General features: G+C 40.0%; 1 protein-coding gene across 1 annotated transcript in view; it reads right to left on the bottom strand.

Annotated features, from left to right (window-relative positions):
- Positions 1-2,244: 2,244 nt before the first annotated feature.
- LOC104166575 (absent in melanoma 1 protein-like) overlaps positions 2,245-13,049 on the bottom strand; it is a gene marked incomplete at its 5' end in the record, with an annotated part of 24,057 nt that continues 13,252 nt past the window's right edge. The window contains 5 exons of the mRNA XM_009706559.1: positions 2,245-2,333; positions 5,065-5,227; positions 8,095-8,253; positions 9,435-9,558; positions 11,936-12,075. Of these exons, the coding sequence (XP_009704861.1) occupies positions 2,245-2,333; positions 5,065-5,227; positions 8,095-8,253; positions 9,435-9,558; positions 11,936-12,075 (675 nt within the window). The remainder of the gene's footprint in view (positions 2,334-5,064; positions 5,228-8,094; positions 8,254-9,434; positions 9,559-11,935; positions 12,076-13,049) is intronic.

The raw sequence follows: 13,049 nt of genomic DNA, 5'->3' as shown, positions 1-13,049 counted from the left end.
CCTGATACGGCAAATCTCTCGTGGCATAACTAATCTGAGTAGAAGCATGGAACAAAAATCAATCTGTAACTGAAAATTATTCAAATTGCCTAACTCCTGGCACAGCTTCAGCTGACAACAGTGTTCAGGCAGGTAGGCTGGACAGGATTTTGTCAGTAATCAGGAGACCTTGTTCCTGCCGTGGCCCCTGTCAGTGCTGGTGGGGGTGAAGTGCTTGAGGGGTTGTTGGTCTGTTTTTAAACTTACCATTCTGCTGGAGATGGGCTATGGAGTGACTTCCCCTGCAATTACCCAGGTAGACTGAAGGAAGGGGGTAACCTCTTAATTGAGAACTGCACAGGTACTGTGGTGTAGCTACAGGGATGGAAAAACCACGTCATGTAGCGGCTTCCACCGAGGGACAGAAGCAGCAGCCACGTGGCCCCAGGTACAAATGCACTGAACACATGCTCGTGTAGGAGAAGCATCCGCTCCTCAGAGCCTGCAGCTACTCCACACCACCTATCCACTCCTCATTAGCTAGCTGTCATAGAGGAATTATTGACAGAGAAGGGCACAAGACAAAACGAAAACTAACCATAAAATGTCAGCTTTCTACCTTTAAAAAGAATGTCAATAAAAAGTTACCTAACTTAAATTTATTTGTAAAATGCTATATTGTATATAGCAAGAGCACATCAGCATGACAAAGTACCACTGTTTGGAACCGATTAACAACACATCTTCTATGAAGAACTAAAAGCAGCACATTTCAGAGCAACAAAACTTCAGTACATCTGTACAAAAGGAGGAGAATTAGTAAGGCACTTCCTTAGGGTGGTAACAATAAAAGCACCAGTATCCTTTGAGGCAATACAATAGTAATGAAAATGTTAATTTTAAACAGACTTACTATGCAAGACAAAGGCCTGGATGCTCCTAAGAGCAGCTTGTAATAACACTGGTCTAAGCCAGAACAAAACACAGCAGCATAGTACAAGACTTTGTATTTTTTACCATTTTGCCAACATTATTAAGGAAAACTAACAAAACCAGGTTAAGAGAGGGCAACAGAACCTCCTGCAATCACCAGTAAGTGACTTGTCACAAGCTCTTACTAAACCAGTAACGCTTTGAACGGGCACCGCCCCAGTGACTGGCACGTACCCAGGCTTGGCTGTGCCCCTGACTAGCGCAGTCCGACGCTTCTGCCCAAGCCAGCAGCCCACCACAGATGCTGCTTTCCAGCATCACCAGAAATACTTGGGAGTCTGGCGTTTTCCACCGTAAGCTCAACAGGCAGTGGCTGAAAAACTTGGTAACCACAGCGCTTCGGTGCCATTTAGGTCATCTTTAGTGATACCTTCCCTAAGAATTCTTGTTTTCGATACGATTGTGGAGTTCAGGAAGACTATACTTACTGGAACTCTTTTAAAAAAAGGTTAAAATTTGACTTGGCAAAGAAGTAAAACACCTGTAACTCAACAAGTTAGGCAGCCTAGAAAATGGGCAAGTTCTTCACATTCCAATGCGTCTTTTTGCCAGCCCTCTCCTTTTCTACAAAACATCTAATTTACATCATCTCTACATGAGAAAATCTAGAATTTTTTCTTAATTTAGGACATACTATATTAGAGACTAAATTTATTTGAAGCCACATGTTAAAAATTCTTTGGATGTGCTGTGTGCTAGTAGTCTTTAAACTTTCATTAAACGTAAGTTTGTTCCAGTGAGACAAATATATTAATTTCCAGCACTGAGTATTTCTCTATACTACAGCCCATAGGTCCAAGTTGCTATACCTACATACACATTGCACTCCTGTCCTTTATAAAATAAGCTTTAATTATTTTGTAGCCCTTCTCTCCGTTAAAAAAAGGAAACTTTTTAAAATAATTTAAAATTATGCTTATTGACTGTTCTGGATTAACTACTCAGTGACACAATTGTAACTCCACGGGTCTTGTCCCACCTTTAGTTCTTCCACTCTAGCCCAAGGCATACTACCACTCTCTTACCTCACATTGAGTGGTGAGAATTAAAAAAAATTTAAAAAAAAAAAAAAAAGGTTGAGAGATACTCAAGCTTTTACAGGGTTAATAATCTTAGATGGAGAGGTGAAATCATTCTGTTGCTTGTTCTTTTTAAAATTGCAAAGAAGAGACAAAACTCTCCTTGTTGATCCTGTATGCTTCAGAGATGGCAGTGCCAATTCTAGTGTCTGGAATAGTGGCTAATTCAAACGTCCTCTATGCTCGTTTGGGTTTATACAACTAGTGGTTCCCAACACTGCGTTAACTTTTCTTCGTTGACTGTGTTGACAATAACATGGTCGCGATCATACTGTGCACCTCCTGTAAAGAAAAATTTCAAAAAGCACAGATTATCTTTGAAATAAGAGACACGTACTCAAGGTTTCAGGGCAACTCTAGTAAGTGCTGGTGTAGACAAGTTTTTTTCTCCCCCCCCCCAAGGCACTGAAAAGACACACACATTTTCATCACTGCCTGCTTTTGGAATTAATTTTGAAATAGGGTTGCCTGCCTGCTCCTCTCCACCCCTTCAGTAATTCAGCACCTCGGCTGTCTCAGCCTGGATGGGAAAGGAAGGAGACGCTGCAATACAGTCAGGTGTAACTCCTTTAAGCCTCTCACTTCCCAAAAGTCGCGCTTGGCTGTTCAGTTTCCCCTCAGCAGCTGTCAGTAGTCATTTCGCTCGAAAGACGATGTTTGCACGATGACCTAAGTCCTGCTGCTAACAGACAATGCAAGCATGACCGCACCAGGGACAGGGGCCAGTGCTCATTTACTCTGCCATTATCAGCCTGTATTTTGACCAGCTGCATCCCAAACCACCCTACACAGAATATCACCCCACTGGCAGCTGAACGTACCAGAATGCAAAATATAACCCTTTCTTAGAGAGGCTTCATTTACGCACAGGATGCAATGCCAAACGTTCCCATAGAAAAGCACCATTAGTATTCTGACTTAAAAAACTCAGAAGCAAAGAAACCTTCAAGTAGAGCTGAAAGTCAGAACTGACTTCTTTTTTTTCTCTCTCAGATCTAGTACATGCTGCAGAAGCGTAGGACACGTGTATCTCGTGTAGTACAACACACCTGCAATAGCAGGTACTATTCCTACTGGAAGCAGCCATCTGAGCCAACCATTTATGCAGAGCACCAGGACGCTGCTACGGACACCGTTGTTCCTTCGGCACCCCTACAGCCTCGCCCTCCCCAAATGAGCAAAAGACAAGCCCGGCAGCTGAGAAACTGAGTGTAACAAATAGGGGTTCTAGCAGATCTCAGAAAGAAATACGCTAGGCACATTTAAGAGCAGCTCTTTTGCACTAAGGAAATGTCATCTCAAGCACCTTAGCTGTTCTCCACTTCAGGAATTTGGGGGAGGCTTTCTGGTGCCACTATCCCAAGTCAGAAAGGTCTCTGAGAAAGTTAACGCCAACATGATTTCTCTCCTTGCCATCACCAGGCAATTACTAAAAAGCAGTAGAGAGACACAGCAGAAATACTCGCAACACTCTTCAGAAAGAGGGCAAAAAGAAGGGAATACCAGATCAAATACTCCCCCAGGGAAAAAAAAAAAACCTAACCAGTAGCTACAAAAAAATAACATAGCTCAGTTATCACTGATAAAATATTTTGTAAGCAGAGTCTGATAGAATGTAAACATCTTAGGGAAAAGATGGGATGTTTTTCAGCAGACCAAGAGAATATTTACTTTGCTGGTGCTCTGGCCAAGGCTCGGTGCTGTGCCAGCTTATCCACAGGGTGGCATTGGTCACTGCACAGCTCAACCACCGCATTCGTTTGCTGAAGGATTCATTAATGCTCCAGAATTGGCAGAAACAGGTAATGTTCCTACTAGGCTTTCGCAAATAAAAGCTAAATGTACCTACTCTTTCATATTTACCTTTTTTCCAACTAAGAGTGCATCTATACTTTCATCACCAGACCTATCAGTTGTGAAGATCTTCAGTTACGAATGCAGGATACATAATTGCTTTTAACATGATTAACTGAAGACAAGACAGCGTAACAGTATTTCTGCTTGCTTGGTGCCACTCGAAGCGGGCTTTAGAAAAAGGCGTGCAGAGTCGTGGTGACTGAAGACTCTCCCTTGAACTGGAGTCTCTTTGATAAGTTTATAATTACTCATCACAAACTTTTTATGGCAGTAAAGACAATTTGTGACTATTGGTGCCAGTGTTGTATTATGGTCAGACATTAGATGACCCTTTTCTCACAGTTCTGTCCTTTTTGTTCTAAAGTGTTGCTCTCATATTTTTCTTTAGTTTTTTTGTAATTGCTGTAATTAATGTCACAGCATCAATCAATGCAAAATTAAAACAGCTTAAAAATTAACAGCTATAGAAAATGATTGCTCCCCCCACCTGACAAATGCAGAGTTCTGTAAGAATATCCGATTATGCTAATTCTGCTAATTATTCCATTTGTTGCTTTTTCAGACCTTCTATGAAAACAAAGTTCAGAAACAGCATCTACATGAATCAAACTGCTGTGACAAAAGTGACTGTAAAACACAGACCTTAGGCTGCTATGGCAGAGTCTCATGTTCACGGTGACGGCATAGCCATCAATAAACAAGTGAAAAAACTTTTTGCATCTAATCGCATCAGTGTCCAAGCCTGCCTTTGCTTTCCTAATATCCCTTGGCTATTGCATCTACAACTACTATATAAGGAAATTTGCTCTATACAAATTAAAGTTAATGAGAAGCTAGGTTTTTCTTGCTTCAGCATTTTGAATAATTATATTCACATCACCCAGTGCCACATAAAATTAACTGAGGTTATCTACAGTGAGTGGACACTGGGAATACAAGCTAAGCAAGTACTGTGACTTACTAAACTCTATGTAGGAAAAATTAAGTCCTAGGGCCTGTATAATTTAGGAGGTCAGACTAGCTGATCGGGTCTTTTTTGATTCTAGATTAAAGTAACTGTAACACCATCCTTAATTTATAGGCACGTTTAGTGCCTATCCCACTGTAAATACCATGTAATTAAGACACAATGTAATGAGATAACACATTTGCTTACCTTTGATATCTAAAACCAGCTGGGGTTTCATCTTGCTATAAATCCTGCCATCAGGACTAATATGCCAATATTGTTTGTCTTCATTCCGCTCAAATGACAGACCAAGTTTAGAGCCAGGAGTTATAAGATTTCCAACAATTGTCAAGCAGCAATCCTCCGCCATCTGTATCATCAGAAAGGCAACAGCAATTATTCAAAACAGCCTTACTCCTAATATCCACTGTTTTTTAATCAGATAGGAGAGACGTCAGCAGGTGAGAACAGAATCTAGGAACTACTTTCCTTAAAGGAATGTATTTTTACCCCAAACTCAAGACTATTTTTCTTTTGTTCCTGTTTCTGCTGACACTCTCCACTACATAAGAACATGAAGATAACCATGCTGGATCAGATCAAAAGGTACAATTAGCACCTGCCTCTAGCAGTGGCCGGTAACAGATGCCATGGAAGATGACACTACACTCACTCTGCTCTTGTACGATGTATGCTCCTGGTAATCTCGCCCACTCTACAGCAATTTCCAGCCCAGAGTATTTCCCATGCAGGGCTGGTACCTTTAACACTTGGACCGTTTCGGTCCTATATGTGAATTTATTAGTCACTACCCACTGAGATCAACGTAACCCTTTTACATGAACACCCTTCTGTATAAAAACCCTTCTGTGGCAGGCGGTCCCAAACCTTAACTACTACTACTAAAAAAAAAAATATTTGATAGGCAACTACTAGTTTTATTTGATGCTCTCCTCACCCCCCTTCCCCTCCCTTATTTTAAGGAATGTCTTTCTGTCCACACTATGTTTGCAGACACTTCAATCGTATCAGCCCTCAAACTGCCCCCTTTGCAGGCTAAAAAGTCCCAGCTATTTCGTCTCTTCCTTGCATAGAAGCCCTCCATCTCCTCTGTGCATCCTTTTGTTGTTCTTTAACCACTTCTAGTTCTGCAATAACCTTCTGAGATAAACGACATAACTGCACAGTATCGAGCATATGAATTTCAGAGTGTATCACAATACTATTTTCTTCTTTGTTCTATATTCTTTTCCTAGTCATTTGTATTACTTGATTTCAAAACTCTGCAAATGTCTTTATGGTTAAAAAAAGAACTGGCACAAATCAAGCTTACTTGAGAAGACTATTAAGGCTGTACTAGTAGTAAATTACAGTTAATTATTCTACATGAACAGTGATTTTCAATAGATCACCATAAGCTGCCTTGTAACTTCTGAATGGACTTCGGCAGCAGATTAAACCACCACCCATCTGCCATTGTTGATAGGGCCCTAAATTATTCAGTATACTGGCTTGAAAAAGTAGTACTTCTTACTGTCATAACCCAGCATTGAAATAAGTTGGTTTAGTTCTGCAGTTCTGAAATTCTTATCATCTGTATCTAAAAGTGTTCTCTAGTGGGACTCGGAAGACTCAAAGCATTAGGTCCGCTGAGCCACTACTTCCCTCATCTCCAAGAAACTCATGAAGAGTGAGGAAACCTGAATTCCTATCTGCTGTTCATACCTGTTTCTGACAAAGTGAGCAGAATGATTTTCATATCCTGCCTACTGGTTATCCCACCTACCTAAAACAGCCCTTCCTTGGAAGCCTCAGGCAAGCCTCAAGGTACCGTGGCTCAGTGAGGTGACCGAAGCTTCCAGAAAGAAAGGCACAAGCTCTTCCAATGACCTGTGTCTGCCTACATGCATGCACCTACCTACCCACGAGCTTCATTTTCTTTTTAAAATGTGGTGAAAAACAATTTTTTTTTGCAAAATACATGTACTGCTGTTCAACAGAAAGATGGCAGAGCTCTGCAACAGTTCAGTCATTTAAGATCAATGTTGCCAGCCTGCACTCTGCTCTAACCTACCTGACAGCAACACAGCACGAGCTGTGGATTTTTGGTGCACAGAAAAACTGCTTTATGAGATAACAGAGACAGGGACAAAACCCAAGAGCATTTATCCAAAGCCATGTAATACCACACTGCCTCAATACGAATACTTTCAGTGAAATGTTTGAGAGGCACTGTCAAGAGAGAAGTCTTTTGTATGCAATATTAAAGCTTTTAGCTTACTTTGCATCATTTTGCTGTCTGCATAAATCCCTTTTACTACCGCGTATGTCCAGTAAACATGTCCAAACAATGCCTTAGCTTATTAACAGTAAGATTCTTCCCTCCAGCATAGATGACATAGTTATAAATGGCTCCTTTGAAGTTATACAATCCTATAGAAAAAGTTCACACGATTCTTTGCAGTCAAGCTGTTTAACAGTATTAAAGTAACTTAATTTTCTTTGGCTGGCATCCCTACCTAAGACTGTTCATGCTTAAACGTTATGAACTGCGCATACCTCTGCTCACCTCAATGACAACTCGCACATGATTAGTTTTATGGATTGTGAGAAAAGTAGAACTTCATTTGGAAACTTGCACAGAGGAACGGAAAAGGGATGAATTACACAAATACAGGGGTAACCAGAAAAAAAAAAAAAATCAGACCAAAAAAAAAACCCCAAACCAACCTTATCTTTAAGCTTGCTTGAATGCAGAAGAGGGTAACACCTACATTACACTAATTGACCTACCACAAGGTGTGCATAGTTCAAAACATTATCAGGAAGGGTCTGCATTTTAAAAGGTCTCCCTGGCTTTGACACTTCTGTGGTATTTTCACTGTGGGGAAAGACTGGATGAACATGGCAGGAGATCATGAAGAGCAAGACAATGATCTGGTGTTGAATGTACTTATGAGGCTACCATTCTTCAGGGGGAAAGTAAATTGTAACTAAAATCTCTCAAAATTTCAATTACATCAAAAAAGGTATCATACAACTAGTTTATATCACCTGAAAAAGCCACAGTTCAATTAAAAAAAACAACCAACAAACAAACCCCTACAAAAAGATTGCATTACAGTTGAAACAGAAGAAGCCTATAAAATAAATTAAGATGATACAGTGGGAATTGAATTCAGAAAGCCCTATTATTGGAGAGGAAAAGAGAAAATTCACATTGAACTTGAACCTCACCCGGCACCTTATGAATCCATCCTGATAAACCCAGATTTGATCATCTGAGTCTGTATCTTCTGCAACTTGGATTCTGAGAAGATTCAGATTGTCTAAGTTTCCATCAGCTGACATGAATTTTCCCGTTTCCTTGTTTCGAAGCCTGAAGTACACACGTTTCTGCAGAAAAAAACAGAACTCTTTAACCACAGTCTCAGCACAGAACACATCCTGCTCTGGTTAACTTCCGAGCAACTACTGTTCAGGGCTGAATCCCGTGCCTCCCTCTTCTTCAGAAAGCTTAACTTTTCTATTTCAGAATTTAATTCCAAAGTCCACAAATGTCTAGGACAAGCCAAGCTCCATTCTGCATGGAGAGTTTTAGGCTTTCCTATGCACTGAGATCAGCACACAGTGGAAAGCTAAGAATTTTTAATTCAGAGCAGCACCAACTTCTCTCTGCTATCTTCTTGTATAATGTCCTTAGCTTTCATTAAGGCTGCACTTGTCGGGTGCTGCTTATTTCACTGGCAGTAAATATTACACTGCACATTCATGCTGCAGCTTGTTACACATTAACATTTCTGTTTAGTCAAGCGCTCAGCCAGGGCAGTCAAAATGCATTATTCTTAACTCCGCTTAAGGATATACAAAGACAACGCTATGACGGCAAGCAAACGCATTTGGTTACAGGTACAAGTAATCTGTGAATTGGAAAAAGTTGTTCCCTCAATAAAATATGGCTCAGCAAGAACCTCAAGTGTTAAAGCTCACAGGGCTGCTGCAGCATTGGACCAAATCACATGGTCCTTATTTAGAGAACAAAATCAGAAGGACACCACGAGACTAAGCTTTGCATTAGATTTGCAAATTATTCTGCCAAGTAATAAGCAGGGAAGGGCCCTCCCCCCTAAATCAACACAAAATCACTACTAATTGAAGTATCCAATTTTGTTGACCGATTTTCTTGTTGTTCCAAAAATAATGCAGATAGTGCAGACAGTACACCAGTAACCAGTTTGGGTGCTAATTATAGAACAACTTAAAATAATGTCTATATAGTAGTTATAGCTATTATTTGTTAATATAATTTAGCCAATCCTTATATGCTGTCTTCTGTACTTTGGTATAAAGTATGCTTAACGAACAGTTTAAGCAGTAGAACTGAAAGCCATGTAGCAAAGTCAAACAGCTTTTATTACAAGTGAAACTGTAGAGCGATTTCTGTACACAACTGCCATTGCTGAAGCTTGTGACATGCATCAAGACTGTAATATTGCTTTCAACTGCATAATATCCCCCCAACTCCTGTACAAAATATAAATTAGTACTTGACAAGCTCAATGTCAGAGCCTACTCACCTGCAGTAAAGGTCTCAGAGAACCTATCTGACAGTAGCCACTCACTTTATGCCAGTCTGGAATTTCATTTGGTAATAACAACATCTGACGCCCCCTGTAATTACTATGCTCATAAATTATCCATCTATGAGGGAAAAAAGAAAAAAAAAAGAAAAAAAGACAGAATGCTTCTACTGCCAAATCCTGCTTTGGAATCAATAAATGGGTTTAGTAGAAATCTGTCCCTCAATGTAGTAGTCTTTAGCTTTGGAAAGCCAATGACCTTTATTTTAACAGGTCTTCAAAAAATAATTAAATCCTCTCCTGATTTAGATCAACTGCAGTAAGATGAGTACACTGGAATTCACATTTTAAAGTCCTGTCATTTAAAAATTACAAGCTGAATGAAACAATGCATTTTCTTGCCTTAAAGGAAAAACCCAACTTTTAAATATCATCTGTTTTCAGAAGGTACCCCGACTCCTCAAGGAGGATCTACGTATACGCTACATCGGCTGTACATGCTAGATCGCTGCGTGTGCAGAACCAGTGGTTCTGTGTATCTTAATTTGGACAGGCTTGACCCATGTGGGAAAGAACTACCAGGGATGCAGATTGCAACAAGCAAATACTGCAACTGCAACAGGGTGAAGTTCTCTGGGGTATTTTGATAGAGATTTTATTTCAGAACATCTTTCTTCTGTCCAAACACCTGGAAGCGGGGGGGGGCGGGGACAGAGAGAGATAAAAAGCATCTAGAAAAATTTTGTTTAGCATTCCCTAGCACACATCCAACCACACTTACAATCACATTGACAGCAACCTGTCAGAACCTGACTTCTGCTTCTTTACTGTTGGCACAGGCAGTGAATTACAACCAGACTTTGAAACAGGCTGCAATACAGTGCAATTTGTTGAGTTTTCTCACACTGATTTGCTGGGACTGCCCGCAAGCCATAGGTTTTTGAGTACACGGACACTCAATACACATGTTTTCCTGTTACCTCCTTTCCTCTGACTGATCAGCAGACGTCTATATCCAGAAGCAGCACACTCACTTTAATTTTGCTGCTTTTTCACAGCCTAATACACATCTATCCCCAGGTATGAAATTAAAAGAATTATAAACAGATGTCTCTTAGCAGAGGAAGAGAAGATGAGAACCCCTTCAACAAGGGAGGCAGTAAGGGCAAGGACAGTCTGAAACCTGTATTTTGACACATTTCAGCAGCTGACACTGCTATAATGAAATCAGAATTTTCATATCATACATATGTTTCCAGTGATCAACCAGGAAAAAAAAAAAAATCTATATCTCGGAAACACGCACAATTCACAACTCCATTACCTGGAATCATGGTAACAACGTTCTTGGCAAAGAAGTAACTTGCTGTTTGACTTCATGTTATTTCATGTTACGGAAAGTGAGAATCAACTATATTGTGGTTATGGTGAAAGATACTGAAATCTCAGGAGACTTAAGAATGTGGAGCATGTACCTTTTCTTATGACCTTTATGTTTCAAACTTCAGTTCAGTGTGCTAAGGAAACCCTTTGAGCAGCTTATCCAGATGAGGAAAATGGTTTGCTCTAAGATCTGGTATTAACTATCCACTTGAGGGCAGCCTTAAGCTATCCAACAGCATCTCTCTAGCACACACCTTGGAAATTTACCTCTTGAAAAAAGCACATTTAAATGAAAAGCAACGGTAACAGGGATCTGTCGTTAAAAAAAATAAGTCACATTCTTCATTTCTTAAAAAAACCTGAACATACACTTGGGGCAAGTTATCTTGGAGGTAGAGGTTAACAACAGGAAAAAAAAAAAAAAAAAAAACACAAAAAGAAAAATTTAACAGATCTGCTGGAACACTGGAAGAAGACAGCACAGTAGTTTTCAAAATATTTCCAGACAGTATTTAAACTTCATCACAGACTATTTTTTAAATGATCTTCGAAAGTAAATTTGGAGAACACAACTGCTTAGAAATAGCTAATGAATTTGACTGCTAGATTTACAACCAAGAGTCTGACTCGATTCCTGAAATAAAAGGGATTATTCCTAATGCCAAAAGGGGCCAGATCATGATCTGATTGTACCACTGCGTCCATAACATCTAGGTAAAAGGATGACCATGAAAACTTATTAAAACATTTTGAACTTAAGACACATGACACAGATCACAAACTGAACGATTTTTTTTATGACTGAGACCTAACCCAAGAGCACAGAAGCTGGTTTTAAGGATGCTATGCAAACTGGCTTTTATAATACGACATGAGAGAAGACAGCAGTTCCCTTGTGAGCTTTATGCAAATTCATTTCAACTTCTAGCCCAGGGCACCAGTCAGTGATAACATATTGCTGAAAGAGGATGTGAAAAGGTTCTGTAAGAAGAAACTGCATTAATGCACTGCACACATTATGATATTCCAGTTTTATACTCCTTGGTTTCTAACACCTGTCATTTTTCTGCTGAAAAAGTACATCGTTCTAAAGAATCAAGTGATTTTAAACTTACATGCCACCAAGGACTTGAACTGAAGCTATTCGAGGATTGTATCCCAGGAACTGGAGATTTAAGATTTCGGTACTGAATTCCATTTTCTTTCCTTGGAAACCCACCTTTTCAAAAAGAGCTATGCACGGCTCAGACAGCTCCTGCAAAAGGAAGATGAGCACTTTTATAGGATGTTAGAACTCCAGATGGTGACTGTGAACAGCATTACTCCACACAGCCCTTTTATTTCAAAGGTTTCTTCTTGATTGTTTAAGATCAAAAACCCTGAATAATGTTTTTACTCTGCAACAGATTACTTAAAAGAAATCAAAAAAATAATAAAAAGCCCTTATACAAAACACACAATGGATCTTCTTGCATGGAAGATAGAACTTCCTTATCTTAAGGCACACACAAATGTGTCTGCGGTTGATTCTTGCATAACATCTTAAGTATGTTTTAAAATATATTTTAATTAGTGGCATATCCCTCTTCCATTGCACTAAACCCCACTCATTGTAGGAATCTTCATCTTCAGACCTGAACACACAGTAAGATAATACTGATTTCTACAGCTTCAAATGATGACAGCCTTGTCAGCACTGCTTATCACTTACTGCTCTCATTTTTAACTCTTATAGTAGGTTATGGCAACATCAATCTCTGACTAGACAAAAGCTCAACATTCATACTTCTGAGGTGAAATTCATGACTTGAGCAAACACTGTAATATCTGAATCCTCCAAACTGCCATGGGGAGACACTCTGTCAAAACGCTTCTGGTGTCAAAGGGATTCTGCCCACGTGAAGATCCCTACATCAGTGAATCCATTTTAAATGCCTTCTGGATAATGAACCTTGGATTCTTTTCCGTGTGGTGAGGTATCTGTAGTGGACTGGAAATAACTTCTCACAATTAAGGCCTTCCCCTGCAAGCTGGGAGGTAAGGGTTTGAAATCCCTCAGGGTAAAGTCAATTAAGCCCGAGTGTCCTGGTGTTACAGTCGACACTCAGAGATAGAAATGTCCCTGCCACTCCCCTTCTTGCAAGTCTTCCAGCAACGACTGCAAAAAACCAACGCCATAGCCAGAAGAGCTCCTTCCTGCTGGCATGTGTTCGGCATGCTCGAGACAGA

The sequence above is a fragment of the Cariama cristata genome, unplaced genomic scaffold (assembly GCF_000690535.1).
Source record: "Cariama cristata isolate BGI_N322 unplaced genomic scaffold, ASM69053v1 scaffold12258, whole genome shotgun sequence".
Taxonomy (NCBI): domain Eukaryota; kingdom Metazoa; phylum Chordata; class Aves; order Cariamiformes; family Cariamidae; genus Cariama; species Cariama cristata.
Note: the sequence above shows the minus strand (reverse complement) of the source record. Positions and strands in the feature narration are given on the sequence as shown.